This window comes from Siphateles boraxobius, unplaced genomic scaffold, assembly GCF_051911475.1.
Source record: "Siphateles boraxobius isolate OS27281-9 unplaced genomic scaffold, OSU_SipBor_1 1, whole genome shotgun sequence".
NCBI classification, from domain to species: domain Eukaryota; kingdom Metazoa; phylum Chordata; class Actinopteri; order Cypriniformes; family Leuciscidae; genus Siphateles; species Siphateles boraxobius.
This window is the reverse complement of record NW_027508699.1, coordinates 15,167,772-15,187,098: the sequence shown is the minus strand read 5'-3', so window position 1 is coordinate 15,187,098 and position 19,327 is coordinate 15,167,772. Positions and strand designations below refer to the sequence as shown.

The 19,327-nt window shown below is 40.0% G+C and overlaps 1 protein-coding gene and 2 long non-coding RNA genes across 3 annotated transcripts; all 3 read right to left on the bottom strand.

Moving 5' to 3' along the window:
- Positions 1–1,386: 1,386 nt before the first annotated feature.
- On the bottom strand, positions 1,387–9,582 carry LOC143735761 (uncharacterized). The gene is made up of 9 exons (XM_077226039.1): positions 9,475–9,582; positions 8,842–8,903; positions 7,164–7,266; positions 5,079–5,143; positions 2,915–4,925; positions 2,774–2,833; positions 2,479–2,544; positions 2,000–2,065; positions 1,387–1,676 (listed from the first exon to the last, which is right to left on the bottom strand). Exons 5-9 carry the CDS (start codon positions 4,719–4,721, stop codon positions 1,438–1,440), a joined length of 2,238 nt encoding a protein of 745 aa, XP_077082154.1. The 5' UTR covers positions 4,722–4,925; positions 5,079–5,143; positions 7,164–7,266; positions 8,842–8,903; positions 9,475–9,582; the 3' UTR covers positions 1,387–1,437.
- A 640-nt stretch (positions 9,583–10,222) lies between these two features.
- Positions 10,223–11,984, bottom strand: LOC143735720 (uncharacterized). The gene is made up of 4 exons (XR_013203289.1): positions 11,871–11,984; positions 11,238–11,299; positions 10,510–10,621; positions 10,223–10,264 (listed from the first exon to the last, which is right to left on the bottom strand). It is a non-coding gene; the product is annotated as an uncharacterized LOC143735720 (long non-coding RNA).
- A 1,293-nt stretch (positions 11,985–13,277) lies between these two features.
- On the bottom strand, positions 13,278–15,740 carry LOC143735678 (uncharacterized). Its single transcript, XR_013203283.1, has 3 exons — positions 15,613–15,740; positions 13,670–13,862; positions 13,278–13,346 (listed from the first exon to the last, which is right to left on the bottom strand). It is a non-coding gene; the product is annotated as an uncharacterized LOC143735678 (long non-coding RNA).
- Positions 15,741–19,327: the final 3,587 nt, after the last annotated feature.

Sequence of the window (19,327 nt, the reverse complement as noted above, 5' to 3'; positions counted from 1 at the left end):
AACCTCTACGCTAGAGTATAGGATTAGCACTTAGCGGCTGTCGATGTGTAGACGTGCTAGAGTATAGGGTTAGACTCGGCTGACCTCGACTTTAGATGCGCTGGAGTATTAATATTATAGGTATGTAGATAGGTTTATGAAAAAATCTACCATGTTTGACTACTAAACGTAATTCATCTGCATTTAAGCTAAAAATGTTGAAAATAATATACGTTTGTCATTATTAACACACAACACAACATTTGTTGATTTACTGAAATATATTTGATTTGGTCACCTCAAGAATCTGTTCCTTAAAAGGACAGCATTGTAAAAATATACATATAAAAATAAAAGTGAATCCTGACATTAAAAGGCCCAGGGTAACCACATAGCAAAATAAACAAAACAAAAAAACTACCTGTAAGCAAAATAAATTAAAGGATTAATAAATAAAATAAATAAAATGTATTAAATTATAAAATAAATTAAATTAAATTAAAAGATGAGGATGACCCAAAAATGAAAATGTCATTAATGACTCACCCTCACGTCGTCCCAAGCCCGTAAGACCTCCGTTCATCTTCTGAACACAGTTTAAGATATTTTAGATTTAGTCTGAGAGTTTTCAGTTCCTCCATTAAACATGCATGTACGGTTTACTGTCCTTGTCCAAAAAGGAAATAAAGACATCATCAAAGTAGTCCATGTGACATCAGTGGGTTAGTTAGAATGTTTTTAAGCATCGAAAATACATTTTGGTCCAAAAATAACAAAAACTACGACTTCATTCAGCATTGTATTGTCTTCCCGGTCTGTTGTCAACTTCACAGTGACCCTGCTGATGACGTGTTATCTGGTGCACCCGAGTGTTTTTGGCGATTAGGATCCGCGACATGCACACTTACGCACCATTGTAAAAAAAAAAAAATATAGCAATACTAAAATACAAACAATGTAGAATAGCTTGAATACAGTGTGCGTCTCCCCCAGACGGTAAACGACGCTCGGGTGCACCAGATAACGCGTCATCAGCAGGGTCACTGTGAAGTTGACAACAGGCCGGGAAGACAATACAATGCTGAATGAAGTCGTAGTTTTTGTTTTTTTGGACCAAAATGTATTTTCGATGCTTCAAAACATTCTAACTAACCCACTGATGTCACATGGACTACTCTGATGATGTCTTTATTTCCTTTCTGGACAAGGACAGTAAACCGTACATACATTTTCAATGGAGGAACTGAAAACTCTCAGACTAAATCTAAAATATCTTAAACTGTGTTCAGAAGATGAACAGAGGACTTACGGGCTTGGAACGACATGAGGGCGAGTCATTAATGACATCATTTTTGTTTTAAACTAACCTTTAAGTGACCTAAACCATTTCTGAACACAGGACAGCAACTTGCAAAACATGCCTAGAAAGGTAAAGGCTAAGGCTATCCAAAAGTGCATTTAGCGTTTAGCATTTGAATGTCTTTTAAAGGCCAAGCCCCTGTTGCGCACAAAATCTCGAATGTTCTGAATGGATCTTTTCTCCAAGATAGGTTGTTCCTTTTCCTTGCACTTCAGACACTGCTCAGTGGTGGCAGTGACACCGTTTTCAATAAAAGGCCTCATATGTTTCATCACAGCTTGTATCTCCTCCTCAGACCATGGTCTCTTCACACACCGCCTTGATGAAACATGGAAACCTGAACAATTAAAAAAATATTAGAAGATAAAAAAAAAAGATAAAAGATCCTTCAAGATGTACTTGTAGGTAGGGATGTTGCTGTTCAAAATTGACAAACAAGCTGGAACTTGTGTAGACAATGTGTGTGATAATAAATTGACTTTAGTTCTGCTAAAAATCAAGTTAGATTGTTTTAATTAACATGACATTTCATTACACTCCTTATTAAAAACAATACATCCAGCTTCTTTTTATGCCTTATATGTCTAACCAAACAATGTAAGCGTTGACTGCACATTAGTGGTGCCTAGTGATGGACATGGCATCGCATTTATACAATACCTTGAGTAACTGAGTCGGGGAGATGAGGTGATCCAGAAGTTACACAGGCAGCGTTCCCCTGGTCATCTAAAAAAATATTGCACAGTATAAATGTATGGGCTTAAAGAGCCTGTCTGCCTACCATGGGCATGGAGGGGATACATGTAGAACTGTAGACAGCCAATTCTATATTATAATAAGTATACTCATGGCAAAGTTGTTGAACCGGATAAAGTCAGGAGAGCGTAACTGTGCAACAATACCTGAGTGATAATTTTACTAGGAAATGATGTAGATTTTATACAGGCCAAGTCTTCGCTGTTGTTTTAAAATGATCATGCAAACTACTGAACACATCAAAATACTAGCCAAGTTTATAACCATCGTACTACTGGAAAATTCCTGACTAAAACGTTTTAATAAACTCTAATGAACCCATAGATCCAGCTAACTACATGAGATTTGTTTGGCAAACTTTGGGTCCTTCATTCAGATTATACCTTGAGCTGCAGTCTCGGAGAGGTGAGGTGATTCAAAAGTGCCAGAAGCCAACATTTCTTCATTGTCTAAAAACAAAACAAGACAACAACAAAAAAACGTTGGTATCAATTACACAGCAAGGAGGGTAGGCAATAAAAAGTTCATTTTAAAAAGTTCATTTTTTAAATAACAGTAGGCAGTTATCTAAATGTATATAAAAAAAAGCCTATTTTAAATATTTCACCAATACAATTACAAAATCCGCAACATGGAATGCAACAATTTCAGTAGCCTTGGTACCCAATTTAACAGTACCTTGCAATGTGGAAACATTAAGGAGTAGTTGTGATCCTGTATCCATATCGTCTATGCCATCTATTAAATTACATTGTAAAAATTAACACATTTTATTACACATACACCAAGTAGATTTAACAACATGTAAATGATACAAACCACCAATTTCGTCCAGAGATTTTCCTTGAATATCCTTCACACTTCCCTTCTCCATAGCCATAAGCAGCTTTGAGATCTTAGCCAGCTGAATTGTTGATTGGGGCAGTCGATAGTACTCCCTATGCACCCTAATGTCATGGCCGAGAAAATCGGCCAGCTGGTCCAGTTCATTATCTTTCAAGTTCATGACTTGGCTTATTGTGGCGATCTGTTTGCGAAGGTAAGTTGATCTGAGGTTTTGAGGATCTTCGGCTCCACAAGCATCTGCATATTTACCAAACTGCCCTCTGTAGTGACCATCACTACAAGGAACAGCGAACAGGTAATTGTTGTTTTCAGTTACTCCACACTCTTTCCGCTTACTAATGAGGAGTGACAGGTTAGCAGTCATATCAGGAGTCAGGATCACAGCAACCTTTCGTCCTTTTTTCCCCCTCAATTCTACTCTGGCGAATTGTTTGCAAAGTCTCTTCTCAACTTCTGTAAGCCCAGTGCTTATGTCATCGTTTAGCTGTGACATGTCACGACCTTCAAAATTTTTTACAGTCATCCGTGCCACTTCACCTTCCCTCCTCCTATTAAACAAAATGACTTGACAGAGGGTCACCTTTGCTAGTGCTGCATAAGTGCCTGTTGTTGGGTTATCGGCTAGTTTCTCCTTAGCCAATTCCACTTGCTGACCAAGATATAACTGTAGCTTCTGAACGTCTTTGGCCAGTGGAAGCCTGCTGCTCTTGTTGTATTTTGCCTCACTCAGGTTAGATAAGGCAGAATGGGAAACTAATTCAGACCACTTTGTTTCATGAAGTGCATGAAACCTCCTGATGGAATCGATCGCCTCTTGGTCCTCTTCCATGAGGACACGACACATGATGAGGTCACTTATCTTTCTGAGAGAATGCCCAATTTTCAGGGCCAAACTTGGGGCTTTGAATGTGTTGTTTTCATGATCAAAACCTGAAACTCTCTTGACAGCACTAGTAAGAATAAAGAAGTTGCCTGGTTTTATTGCTTCTTCCATGTTATGGATTCTAGTTGTGTGGCGCAAAGTCACAAGTAATCTCCCAAGTTCCCTTACTTTCTGTCTTATATACTCATGCTTTGATCTGTCATTCCCATGCTTATTAAAGAGGGACTGGGCAAACTGCATGATATAATGATCATTCCTTATTGCAGTGGACACGTCATCCCTGTGCATTTTGCCCAAAACTGACCAAAGTTCACTTGAAATTGGCTGGGACATTGTAGACTGAGCAGATGCTATACCAAAGACTCTCTCTCTCAACTTAGGTCCCTCTTCAACATTATTCTCGGGTCTCAGGGAACATCTGCTCATATGTCGAGAAAGTTCGGCTCTGGATAACATACCCTTACAGTACAAGCAGTAATCGTAAGTCTCAGAGCTGCTGCTCTGTTTGGAACTCCTTTTCACTTTAAGACAGCCTGACCCTGTGGTTTTAACAATAGAGTTATGCTTGAAGTTGCCAAGGTTTCGGAATTTCTCAAGAAGAACCTTTCTGTCCTTTGATGATTTGGGGAACTGGAGCGCCTGTGCGATTTCAGCATTTTCATTAACATGCCTCTCGAGATGACGTGCAAATTTTGTTTGAGGTTTTTCACATACAAAACAATAATTGACTTGGCTTTTAATGAATTTCGCTGATTTGGTTGGGGATTTACTTTGGCCAAGAACATCCACAGTACCCTTTTCGTTACTCGCATCTTTTGTTTTCTGCAGGTATGACTCTGAGCTTTCTGGTTCTGGTTCGGGGTCACTTTGGAGATCACCAGTAGTTTCTAGATCCATCAAGATATTCTTACAGATATCCTTTGAGTTGTCCTCTATATCTATGGTCTGTTCTTGTTCAGAAAAAGTAACACCTAAATCAGGCAAATTAGTGGCATGGGACTTTTTGGATGGTCCAGGCAACTCAACACTCAACTCTGTCCCTGAGCTTTCTGAATCCGATACAGATGCTGGGATGTACTCGTCACCAGATGAGACATCGTCCTGTAAAGTACATTAAATTAATGAATGAAATTAAATTTAATTAAAAACAGCATACTTTAACAGAAATACACATGGGAAGGATGGATGTCAAAAACAAACTGCTAAGAGCCATCCTATTGATATTAAGCATATTATACTTCAATGCACACTTACATCTGATATATCCCAGTCTTCTGAGGATTTCTGGAGGCAGATTTTATGCCACACACCAGAACATTCTTTACAGACAAAATTAGGCAGGGTTAGACAACAATTGGTCAATTCCCCATGCTGACCAATTACATACTAATTTTCTTATTAAATGCAAACAGCTTTACACTAATGATCAAGAAATGCTAACAAAATGAACTGTTCAGTACAAATGCACAGTTTGAGTGATGGCTAAAATTTTCCATTTTGACAAAAAAGTACACAGGTTTCGACCATTAAGGCAGAATTCACTGGAGTGGCAGAGCATTTACATTACCCATTCAAAGTCAAAGTTAAAAATGTATGTAGTGATCCCACACAATAAATTCAGCAACACCACTAAACATACGCATGAAGTGAACTGAAAACTGAAGCATAAAGTGAGTTCAGAATGAAAAGCAGATTTTTTTGAAAAATGACTGTTCAAATGGTGCATTCTGATGGGATTTCCAAACAGATCCAAACAGAATTAAACGTACAAATGATATATGGCATTGTCCGAACAATCAAGAGATTTGAGATTCTGATTTTAAAACACTGTTATTGTAAAAACAGACACATTAACAGCCTGACCTGACAAAGCACATTCTTTTTTTAATGTGTAACATGGAAGGTGTGAGGCCATATAAGCTATGATTCAGAATGCATCCTTGGCCCAAAGAGTTCTGGCAGAATAGTCTAAAGGGGAACAGAAATGATGAAATGTTCATCCTACATTAATTAATAAGGCTAGTGAGAATAAAAGGAAAGTAATTGGAAAGGTGTGGAGACACCTCCAAGCATTTGGATTGCCAATTGCTTGGTGGATCTATTGAATTAGGTCCTGATTTATTAGCCCTAAAGTTTTTGTTCATTATGAGCTTTTATATACAGTATATCTATCATCTCAATTAGCCAAACTAAATTCTAATTCCACTTGAAAAGCCCACTGAAACTATCATCAACTCAGATGCGTAAATAAGGCCCAGTGACTTATTGGAAGGCACGAAGTAAAAAAAAAGTTAGAAAAAAAAACACACTTGGAAATGCTTATTGGACAGACAAAAAGATATTTGCAAGTTTGATAGTTTCTGCTCAAAGGGTTTAACATCATCTTTGAAGTTTGTGAGCATATGCGTAATTACAGAATGACTTTAGCAATGACCTGAGTGCACCACGGACTTGAGGGGATTTTGCTTGTTTATACTCATTAGACATAATTAAATGTTTGTGCATTATGCTTCTCAGACAAGCGAATATTTAAAAATGCTGCTGAAGAAGCACAAACATTGGCCTATGTTCACGTAGCACATCAAACAAAGAACTGCCTTTTTTGTATTGGTATCGTCGCAAATATGGGATCGTTGAAATTTGTCTACAACAAATTCAAACAGCGATGTTTTGCTTATTGTGCGATTGGGTTAACATTGCAAACAACTCATCTATAAGTTGTAATTTTATTTCAGTCACACCAATGAATAAAGTCCATTAAAGACGCGTTTAGCCGAGCTGCAGCGAACCGGATGAAAGATCAAAACATTTGTGAGAATTTAAGGTTGTAGCCTAACTTAGGCCGAAGTCTAATCAACAAAGAGCAATAGGACAGTATAGATAGCCTAATAATATAAATGATCATAGCAAAGGAATTAAGAACTTGGTCAACATCCAAAGACGAAAGTCTCAAGGGGTTAGGGAAACCCTGCGTGATCTGATTTGAAATGCGGCTTCTCCGACTCGCCACAACCCCCTCCCACCCCCCAAAAAAACTCCTTTGCTTCACGTAAATGGCCTATTTTAATTACAAAATGGTAAATTTAGCCAAAAGGCAACTAGTTTGCAGGTATGCTCTCTGTTCTTTGCTATGTGCCTCAGCTTGCAAACTCACTTGCCTGGTACGTCATAGTATCTGCCACTCCAGTGTTTTCCACCGCAATGGTTTTTGAACTGATAAAACATTCAATCAACATGCTTTATAGGTGTGAGTCTGGAACTGACCGATAACATGAAATTAAACAACTTATGGTGTACTGAGAAATGCATTAATTAGGAGAAGATGAATAACACACTTACGTTTGCATCTTAAACCGTGCCATTTGATAGATGTCAAAGGTGAATGGCATATCCAGCATTTGTCAATTCTCACCAGTTCAAAAACCAGCTTATGGACTGTACACTGTGAAAACATTTTTTTAAAACATGAATATAAAAACTTTACACACACAAATTATATCTTGAATTAATTTTTTTTGTGTGGCTTTTTTACTTTCACACAACCAAGGGGGAATTAAATCAGGAGAGATAAAAAAGGGGGAAATAAGTTACTTTTGAGATATAATAGCGAAGCAAATCTATTCAATTCATATGACTTATGTTTAGGTTGGTTAACTGTTGGGGTGTCACTCATCACACACACAAAAGAGAAAGATTTACTTCTACTTGGAACGATGGCAAAAACAACAATTCCTCTAAATAATGAAGTAAACCTTCATCTGGCATTTAAAAAACCCAACACATCTAGTTTCTGAACCTGTGTCCAAAGCCAAATTTAGATTTACTCTGCTTAACTTCTATTATCTGTTAAAAAATAAATAAATAAATAAATAAATGACAACAGGGATCTCTACCAATCAAAGGCTTTGCTTAACACTAAAAGTTAACCTCCAGGTCCAGGGTAAATCAACCAATAGCCCTGTTGTTTGAAGACAGCGAGTGCTGTAGGTTGGAAAAAATAAATGAAAAAATCTACAATACAGACCACTAGCGAAAAAGCGGGCAACTAACTGATAGGGGCAAGGAAACTGATTATCCTCTTCTTTCTAGCCACAGCACTACATAACCTCAAACTGCAAGAAAATAGGTTGATTAAACCTGGACTATCTAATTAGGCAAAGCAAGAAAAGTAAAAAAAATTCTAAGAAACTAAAGTAATTTTGTGAAAAAAAGGTAAAAATCTTTGTACGTGTGTAACACACAAACTCTAGGTATGCAAGGACACTTTCCTTTGGACTATTAATGACATCCATGCTGAAACTAAGACTTCCACTATTGAACTCCTAGTGTGTGGCACACTCAGAAAAACTCCAGTGTTGGGGGGACACCGCGATTAGAAAAGACCATCCATACTGAATAGAGGATGTAATGGATGGGCAGCTTCGGTCCTGGAGGGCCACTGTCCTGCAGTTTAGCTCCAACCCGAATTAAACACACCTGAACAAGCTAATCAATGTTTTCAGGATTACTAGAAAAGAGTTTTTGTCAGGGTTGGAGCTAAACTCTGCAGGACAGTGGCCCTCCAGGACAGAAGTTGCCCATCCTTGATATAGGTACACATAGATGCCACAACTAAGAATGTATATAAAATAGGGAAAACCCTATTCCTTAACTAGCCACTTTACAAGCACATGCTGTAGTTTCTACATCTGTGTGTGACACAGGAATATTCATGTTATGTGAGGACAGTTTGTAACAGACAAACTCTAAGTGTGCAAGGACACTTTCCTTTGGACTATTAATGTCAACCATGCTCAAACTTTAAGACTTCCACTATTGAACTCCCAGTGTGTGGCACACTCAGAAAAACTCCAGTGTTGTGGGGACACCGCGATTAGAAAAGACCATCCATACTGAATAGAGGACATAACCACCGTAGCTGCAAGAGGTTTATTAAAACACTGAAAACTGTTCCAAGGAACATCCCAGTACTTCTAACCATTGGTCAATTTCAAAACACAGGTGAATTCAAACTCACCGCACAAGCAGAGTCATTCGGCGCGGCTCTGGATGCGTGACACCCTGATCTCGATTCGGTCTCTGTACAAGGGAACACAGGGAGATTCAGTGCTTGGCTTTCCTCATATCATAAAACCACATATAGGCAAAACATAGTCAACTCGCATCCCTGATAGACAAAGTTTTACTCAAAATATCCATCAAACCATAAAATAATCATCTAAAAATAGCCTGACAATGCCAGATGTTTTTCATGCTGTAAACCCGGTGAACGTGATTTCACCAAGTACCACATGTTCCTGGATCAACATCTTTGTTGATCCTGGATCAACTTTCCAATCAACCAATCAGATTTGAGGGACAAGTTTACAGTTTATGTCAAGTTTAGGCTTAGAATCAGGGTGAAGTACTTAAACAGTGTTTTTCACCTATCATTACCCTATGATTTTAGGGAAAAATTATGGGTAGGGTTAGGTTAGGGGTAGGGATTGGGTAATGACTAAATTTGGGACAGGAATGTTAATCCAGGATCAACAAAATATGTTGATCCAGGACCATGTCTTACTTGGCAAAATCACGGTGACCCTGTAAACCCTTAGCAGGCATGACATGCATTCCCAGAAGTTAACATTTACTCAAAACTATAACTGACCACTGGCAGGGTCTGTTGACGACACAGGGGGCGAGCCCTCCTGGGGCTGGACATCAACTTCACCAATCCCCTCTTTCTCAGAAGTGCCACATTGACCTCTGACACGGTGCACCTAAAAAAAGAACAGCAATATGCAAAGATGAACAGGCATCAACTGGTACAGATGATAATACTGCATACATGCAAAGACAGAATATTTAACAATTTAGCAACCATTTTGTACAGGGGAGACATGTCACTGAAAAAACTAATTTTACCATCAAGCCGCAAGAAACAGCTGACCATGGTCCATGAACCATATAGTTACACATAGATGCCACAACTAAGAATGTATATAAAATAGGGAAAACCCTATTCCTTAACTAGCCACTTTACAAGCACATGCTGTAGTTTCTACATCTGTGTGTGACACAGGAATATTCATGTTATGTGAGGACAGTTTGTAACAGACAAACTCTAAGTGTGCAAGGACACTTTCCTTTGGACTATTAATGACATCCATGCTCAAACTTTAAGACTTCCACTATTGAACTCCCAGTGTGTGGCACACTCAGAAAAACTCCAGTGTTGTGGGGACACCGCGATTAGAAAAGACCATCCATACTGAATAGAGGACATAACCACCGTAGCTGCAAGAGGTTTATTAAAACACTGAAAACTGTTCCAAGGAACATCCCAGTACTTCTAACCATTAGTCAATTTCAAAACACAGGTGAATTCAAACTCACCGCACAAGCAGAGTCTTTCGGCGCGGCTCTGGATGCGTGACACCCTGATCTCGATTCGGTCTCTGTACAAGGGAACACAGGGAGATTCAGTGCTTGGCTTTCCTCATATCATAAAACCACATATAGTCACAACATAGTCAACTCGCATCCCTGAAAGACAAAGTTCAACTCAAAATATCCATCAAACCATAAAATAATCATCTAAAAATAGCCTGACAATGCCAGATGTTTTTCATGCTGTAAACCATTAGCAGGCATGACATGCATTCCCAGAAGTCAACAACATTTACTCAAAACTATAACTGACCACTGGCAGGGTCTGTTGACGACACAGGGGGCGAGCCCTCCTGGGGCTGGACATCAACTTCACCAATCCCCTCTTTCTCAGAAGTGCCACATTGACCTCTGACACGGTGCACCTAAAAAAAGAACAGCAATATGCAAAGATGAACAGGCATCAACTGGTACAGATGATAATACTGCATACATGCAAAGACAGAATATTTAACAATTTAGCAACCATTTTGTATAGGGGAGACATGTCACTGAAAAAACTAATTTTACCATCAAGCCGCAAGAAACAGCTGACCATGGTCCATGAACCATATAGTTACACATAGATGCCACAACTAAGAATGTATATAAAATAGGGAAAACCCTATTCCTTAACTAGCCACTTTACAAGCACATGCTGTAGTTTCTACATCTGTGTGTGACACAGGAATATTCATGTTGTGTGAGGACAGTTTGTAACAGACAAACTCTAAGTGTGCAAGGACACTTTCCTTTGGACTATTAATGACATCCATGCTCAAACTTTAAGACTTCCACTATTGAACTCCCAGTGTGTGGCACACTCAGAAAAACTCCAGTGTTGTGGGGACACCGCGATTAGAAAAGACCATCCATACTGAATAGAGGACATAACCACCGTAGCTGCAAGAGGTTTATTAAAACACTGAAAACTGTTCCAAGGAACATACCAGTACTTCTAACCATTGGTCAATTTCAAAACACAGGTGAATTCAAACTCACCGCACAAGCAGAGTCATTCGGCGCGGCTCTGGATGCGTGACACCCTGATCTCGATTCGGTCTCTGTACAAGGGAACACAGGGAGATTCAGTGCTTGGCTTTCCTCGTATCATAAAACCACATATAGGCAAAACATAGTCAACTCGCATCCCTGATAGACAAAGTTCTACTCAAAATATCCATCAAACCATAAAATCATAATCTAAAAATAGCCTGACAATGCCAGATGTTTTTCATGCTGTAAACCCGGTGACCGTGATTTCACCAAGTACCACATGTTCCTGGATCAACATCTTTGTTGATCCTGGATCAACTTTCCAATCAACCAATCAGATTTGAGGGACAAGTTTACAGTTTATGTCAAGTTTAGGCTTAGAATCAGGGTGAAGTACTTAAACAGTGTTTTTCACCTATCATTACCCTATGATTTTAGGGAAAAATTATGGGTAGGGTTAGGTTAGGGGTAGGGATTGGGTAATGACTAAATTTGGGACAGGAATATTAATCCAGGATCAACAAAATATGTTGATCCAGGACCATGTCTTACTTGGCAAAATCACGGTGACCCTGTAAACCCTTAGCAGGCATGACATGCATTCCCAGAAGTTAACATTTACTCAAAACTATAACTGACCACTGGCAGGGTCTGTTGACGACACAGGGGGCGAGCCCTCCTGGGGCTGGACATCAACTTCACCAATCCCCTCTTTCTCAGAAGTGCCACATTGACCTCTGACACGGTGCACCTAAAAAAAGAACAGCAATATGCTAAGATGAACAGGCATCAACTGGTACAGTGTCCATTTCACCTGAGAGGGACACCCTCAATCAAACCTTTAAGTTTATGACACTCAAAATGATGTAGACAGGGAAACAAAATGTTAAATAATATCTATCTTTACAGACAAAGATTTTCAGACTGTATCTGCAGTATGATTATAATGAATTCAGAAATATGTCCCTTATGAAAATACATCAATTCTAAACATTCATACATCCCGCAATAAACAGCTGAATTCAAACTAACCTCATGCTCAAGGCTGTCTTGTGTGGGACTGAATGACTGACACTCTGCTCTCAATTCGGTGTCTGTTGAAGAGAACACAGGACATGAAGGCACAGTGCTTTACAGGACCCCAGTATTTACCAGGCATTGCTTATTCAAGCAGGGACTCACTTCTGAATAAATCTGTAGAGAAAACATTGGGTTCCAAGTCATGGGTGTGGTCACCAAGCACTGCAACGGAGTGTTGGCCAGAAGGGAAGCTTGCACCACTGAGCTGTGTCTAAACAAGTTAAACAGAAAATGCACATGTGAACTTGGACATCACCTACACAACTGTGCTATTGTATAGTTGACCTGACTAAGACAGACTAACTAACAATTTAAAATGTTCTGACCCTTGAATATGATTGGCTGGATCACATTAGATCATGTTGTAAAATTCCCATAACATCACATCTCTGGCTGCATTTTTTCCTTTGTTAGTACAACTTAGAAAAGTTACGCTGTCTGCATTTTTGAATTACTTGCCTACAATTCAGCTACAGAAAATATATTTTGCGGAAGAACTGTTACTTACGAATAATTAATTACATTTTGCTGTGCCCTCATCCAATAAAACTATACCACGTGTACGTGGTGGTGCTTTGTGTTGTGACCTTTCCTTAGCCATTGTAAAACAATGGGACATGTTGCGTTAACAGACACTGTATTCAACCTAACCTCACAAGCAGAACAGCCTGATGTCATATTGCAGGACTGGAGTTCTGGTCTCTCTCTGGTCTCTGTAGAATACAGGAAAGAATATGAGCAAGGCCAGGGAGTGTGGGGTTGTGGATCACTCTAGAAGCAACCACTGGTTCACATCCTTTATAGACACAATAAGTTTATATGCCCACCATAACTAATGTAAAACCATCTCAGTTAACATGGCAATATGTGGCATAAAAGTTTCTTACTCATCTACAGCATACCATTGACAACTAGATAAAACATTAAGTCAAAAAGTCACTGACCTTCAATAAAGACTGTGGATGACATGATTTGGTCTTGGACACTGTCTTTAATAGACTCTTGGGCAGCAATGCTTGTAACAGTAGGGGGAATCTAAAAACATACAGGACAAAACATACAGATAAGCTTGGTGGCATCAGCTGGGAGAGTCATGCAAAGTCGAGATTAACCTGACAAGATTGACTGAAAACCGGATTGAATACCACAAAGCAGTGATTTCTGTTTTTTTGGTTCTAAATGTTGTCACTAACAAGCAATAGGTATTGTGTAATCTCTGTGGCATCATGAAACTGACACAGCATAACACACAGTAGATTTTAAGACAGATGATTGCATTGTTATCAAGATGTCAAAATATAGGCTTTAAACCATGACACCAATTCATAGGAAAAAAAAAAAAATTCTAAGTGACCCACCTCTTTACGCCAGGGCCATTCTTTCCCACCATAGTCATAAGTGATTTCAGTTCCTGCCGTAATTTCCTTCAGAGCAAAAAGGCAGAGATGTGGCTTCCCTTCTACTTCTATCAACTTCATTCTGCAATTTGGTGCCTTGTGTTCATCGTTTGCCAATCGTCCAAAAGACCCATCCTCAAGAGCTCCATCAATACTGAAAATATACAAACATCATGTACTAAACAGACGTTTATAGTGACACACTTTTGAATTGTACTTTAATTTGTAAGCAACTGCACTAATGCCAACATCCAATTGTATTATACAAGTACAGTTGTTCGATGCATTTTTTCTCGATAAAACGATATCAACAGTTCGATAAAGTTTATGCGCCAAAAGCGGAAAGAAACTCACTTGAACCATAGCCTGGTAATACCAAACTCTGCGAATTTCGATTTACTTCGTAGACAGAGTCTGGCATGGCATAATTAAAAAGTTTTCTTTCTCGCTGGGGCGCTACTGAGAGATGTCGATGTACAGAAGCGAAATGAAATTGAGCGGAAGTACGAAGTCTGACGTAGTCAGGCTACTTGAATTGCGCACCACACGGAGCATTTATCTGCTCAGCTCAAAGTCCAAACAGCAGCGCTGCGCAAGCTCACCAGAGCAGACGCATTTACTCTCATCATCTTGCTCACGAGATCCAGTGAGAAGCGCTTGAGTTCAGCGAAGAACACTAATGTCTCAGTGATTTAAACCAGTTTAAAGGCAGATGAAACAGCGCTGACGAACAGGAGAAACACTGTGCGCAACGGTACAGTCAGAATCTAAATTGATACTGAATCCATTTTCCATAGATTTACTGTAATGTTAGCCTAGTAATATTAACTGCACCATGAAATGTGGGATATACTGAATTGTATTATATTATTAATGTAGACAATGTATTAAATGACTAATAAAAATATAATTACAGTATTTAATAATGTATTTAGGCTACTGTTTTTCATACAAATACCATAGAAACCATAAAGTTACAATTTGCCATGATAGTGAGGTGCTAAGTATAGGCTATGCCTGGCTTTATCTGTGGTTTTCATGATCTAAATGCATGATGTTGAATGACCAATGGTTAATTTTAATAAAAATCAAACAGTCAGAATATTACATTTTACCAAATAAAATATATATATATTTATTTATTTATTTAATTTTTTTAACAGATGTTACTGTTTTTGTTAATGAACATAAATTTAACATAGTAGTATTAGCTTGAGTTAGGATGCAGATTTACTGTCAACTCACTGTCAAATATGCTTTTCGAGACAAAACATGCAACAGCACTGCAAACTGTGCAAAAATGACAAATGTTTGAATGTTCAAACATGAATGTTGAATGTTCTACCTAGGGGTTTGTGACCGGTTAATAAACGGAGGTCTGAAATCTCTGCCGCTTTACCGATCAGAGTAACACGGTTGACCGCTGACACGGAGTAAAGCCTTGTTTATACTCGACGCGTCCGCACGAGCGTGAAGGTGTACGCGGCAAAAATGACGCGTTCAGTGCGCAAGAACGGCAAGACTCCATTTCGCTAGACGGTGTGCACGCCTTTTTTTGTAACAGCGCGTGGCGCCGCGTCCGAGGACGACCGGCTTCAAGCCGAATTTGCCCGAGCATGTAGTTACGTCTCACAGCACCGGCACGCAGTTTGCGCGTCTAAATTGCAAAGTTTTTTTGGTGTTAAGGATTTGTTTACTGTGTGTGATTCATTTAATGGAAAGCACATTCACTTCAAGTTGTCTTGCTGTTAATTTTAAATAAACGTAGAGCAAGTAGCTAATCAGTGTCTGTTCGTTTATTCAGTTGTCCTATAACAGGCGAACGTCGCAACGCATAAGCCCTACTTCAGAAATCCTGACTTCTCACAATAGAAATCTAAACATATTAGTCATTCTGAACCTACCACCATGTCTTCCTCTTCCATTTAAACTCAAACATGAAGGTCGAACATGCATTGTGGTACAGTTTACGTCTATGTTCAGCTTCAGCTGCATCAATGAGCTCCCCTCTGTACTCCACCACAAAGTCTCCTTGATTGAAAACAGCTAAAGTGAAGATACCACGACCTGCAGACACAACCTTATTTATATTAATGTTTGTAAAATTAATAGTCATAAACTGAAAACAATTAGTGATAATATCAATTCAAGAACCAGTGACGTGTAACCCCTCAGGCTAGCCTACAGTGTGTCAAAGTCACTTACCTTTAACTGGATTTATATATTTAATTTCTAACATTGAACTCTTGTCTCTTCCAGCAAGGATGTGATTAGTGGCATCCTGAAGGGGAGTAGTTCTCCGTGGCATGACTGAATTTGCTGAGGAAATTAAGAACAAAAATGTAAACAACACATCTTCTCACATCTCAACACTACTTTTAATCTCACTAATACCATGGATATTTAAACAGTTTCAACTGAGTTCTATGCTTTCATAACATTCACATAAAATTTCCCTGCTGTCAGTATATCAATACCTTTTAAGTTCTGTGAGGAGATAGACAACGACAGACAGATGGACAAAAGGGTCTAATTTCAATGCCCTAAAACATTAGCCCCCGGTTTCACAGACAAGGCTTAAACTAGTCCCAGACTAACATGCATGACTGAGCTGTTTTAACTCAAAAAAACTTGCATTGACAGATCTTAAAATATGTCAGAGTCATAGTTTTGTCTCAAAATGCACACCAGCCTTTTTTTTTTCTAAGGCACGTTTAAAAAAGCTGCTTAAATGTCCTGATTGAACTACGGCTTAATCCTGGCTTAGTGTAAACCAGTGATTCTCAACTCCAGTCCTCACGACCCACTGCTCTGCATATTGTGTATGTCTCCCTTATTTAACACACCTGATTCAGATGCTGAGGATCTGAATCAGATGTGTTAAATAAGGGAGACATACACAATATGCAGAGCAGTGGGTCGTGAGGACTGGAGTTGAGAATCACTGGTGTAAACCATGTCTGTGAAACAGGGCTTTAGATCTCTTAGAAATGTAATGTGCTTCACTAATACAACTATAAGAGTGCAAAAAACAATATAATGCAATTTAAAAAATGTTAAACTTTAAAATTATGTAAACAAATATCCCCAGTGTATACTGAATAATATGTCTATATATATATTTATTAATTGACATGTGATCACCCTCATGGAAAATGTAAGATTGAAAAGAAAACTCCAACATTTGCAAATCCCAGTGAAAAGGACTAAAATACTGCTCATGTGTGAAAACTATAACATAGTTCTACTTAAAACTATTGTTTATAGTAATGCATGCGTCTGTAAAGGCATGACAAAAATATCAGAACATGAGGTAGATAAATAGTCATAAAATAAAAAAGATGGCACAATACAATTTCTTGTAACTTTTAAGCTGTCTTTATTTCATGGATATTTTAAACAAATCGATAAAATGTAACGCTATTATATATTTTTTAATGTGTTGAAGGCCTTGAATTTGCGGAAGGACCCGTTTTACTGTTAAGTTTAACATTGTATTGTCTTTATTTGTATGTCTCTTTCGAAAAAGCGTCTGCTAAACACCAAAACCATAACAATACTTGTCATTAGAACCTATTAAAACGTTTAGTTATTGATTTCTTACCTGCTCTCCACGACTTGCTTTTCAGATCTCCCGGGAAAATTAATCATCTGATGACAGACGTAGCTCTCTCCTATCCAGCCAATCAAAATGAGTTTTCAAATGTGAGCATGCGCAGTTCGCGCGTTGCGTATAATTTCCCGCGTTGTGTATAATTTCCCGCGCCTGTGTGTCGCAACATGCAGGGACCCCGACAACAGATAGGGGGCAGTGTCGGACACACAAATATACAAAATATGTCAGGTTCCCTTTCGAAGGGAACTCAACAATACGTCAACGACGCTATGGGGAACGCCTCAGGCGTGACAGGTGTCTGAAATCACTATCAAATCACGTCAATCATATTGACCGGCGACAGCCCGTGAATCATTAGCGTGAATGATTAACGTGCGACCTGGAAGTATAAAAGGGCGCCTTGCAAACATGACAAATCATCTCATCGTCTTCAGGGACTGTCTGTTTGAAAACGCTATTCAATGAAACGGTAAGAAAATTAAATGTACAGCACACGAGTGTGCTTTTCTTGCCTGGGAGAAGAGCGCGCACGGGAGATTCTCGAGGGAATCCTCTGTGTGACTGTGAGCGTTTTTCTCTTAAAACGCTCGCTCTCGTCTGGCCCTCTTCTCGAGTGAAGGGGGTTCAACGTCTGGTTCTCATGGTCCGTATTCACTGACATCAGCGGGTTAATTTCGCTGATGTTGATGGGATCGCAGAGCATGGGTATGTGTCGATGCCGCCCATTTGACGAGTCGTTTGCAAACTATCTCGTGTCTGGGCAGGCGTCGACACTGAGAGCTCCGACTCTGCCATCCAAACCGCTAAAGTCAACAGCGCGTTTGAATGGCAGAGCATACACGGCAGCAGTTCAGGCTGGTGCTTCCCTGCACACCATGGCGGTGCTGCAGGCATACCGGGCCGACCTGCTGCATGATCTCGACCAGGGGGCAGGGTTGTCCCCTAAGGCAGTTACTGAGCCGCGCCGAACCACGGCTCTTGCGCTCCGGGCCACCAAACAAACTGCTGCCACGATCAGTCGGTCGATGGCGGCGATGGTGGCCACGGAGAGACAGCTTTGGTTAAACCTGGCCGACGTTGAGGAGAAAGAGAAGGCCTTTCTCCTCGATTCGTCGGTTTCGCCGTCTGAACTCTTTGGCCCCGCCGTGGAGGCGGGGCTTGGGAAGTTCAGGGAGGCGAAGGCGCGCTCAGCTGCTTTTAGGAAAAAACCTACATACCGCTGAGATCCGGTTCCACGCCCAGGCAGGCGGGAGGGCCTGGCCCTTCACGATCTGAGGACCGTAGACAGGGCCAGAGAGCCAGTGTCGCCTCTCGTGCGCCCCCTCTGTGGAGGAACAGGGCGCAGGAAAGGCGTGACTCCCGCTAGAAGAGGGATCTGAGGGAGGTTATCCAGCACAAGCGCATACAGCGTCGCTGATGGATAATCTCCCCGGAGGGCTTCATTAAAAAGAGAATCCAGCCCTCTCCTCTCTTCTGACTCCCCAGACGTTCATTACATCAGGCCTGGCGCTGGGCCTATGATAAGAACGATGTTCCAATGGCCCGCCTAGGCTTGGTTAGTAGAAACGCCTCTTTCAGGCATGTAAAGTGGTGGACCCCAGGTTCATAAAGAACTATCTGGCGAGTCTTCACTCCGCACGCCGCAGGTGAGCTGTCTGGTCTTTTCAAGAGTAAATTTTTGTGAATTAAAATTCCGAAATGTATCTCTCTACAGACCTCGTTCCCTGTATAGAGTCATGGGGTCATGTCAAGGTAATAAGGTAAGAGAACTTTATTGGATTATCAGGGCCCTGAAGTTCCCCGTTAGGTGGCCAGAACGGTAACTGTGTTAGCCTTCGGGCGGCTAGCCACCTCAGGGTAGAGTGGTTGGTCTCTCTCTTTAAATTGTTTTACTTAGAGTGTTGACTGACGCTAGAGCTTCAGATAGATCTTATGTCCGGCCCACAGGTCCGTTTGACTTCTTCCTGAGTATGTCGCCCCTTGAGCTCTGTTTGGGTTTTCAT

Coding starts and splice junctions, on each gene's coding strand:
- LOC143735761 (XM_077226039.1), bottom strand. CDS start 4,721: ATGGATCTAGAAACTACTGGTGATCTCCAAAGTGACCCCGAACCAGAA. Junction 2,545..2,773: donor TAATGTTTCCACATTGCAAG/GTACTGTTAAAT, acceptor TTTTGTTTTTAG/ACAATGAAGAAATGTTGGCT. Junction 1,677..1,999: donor CCCCGACTCAGTTACTCAAG/GTATTGTATAAA, acceptor TTAATTGTTCAG/GTTTCCATGTTTCATCAAGG.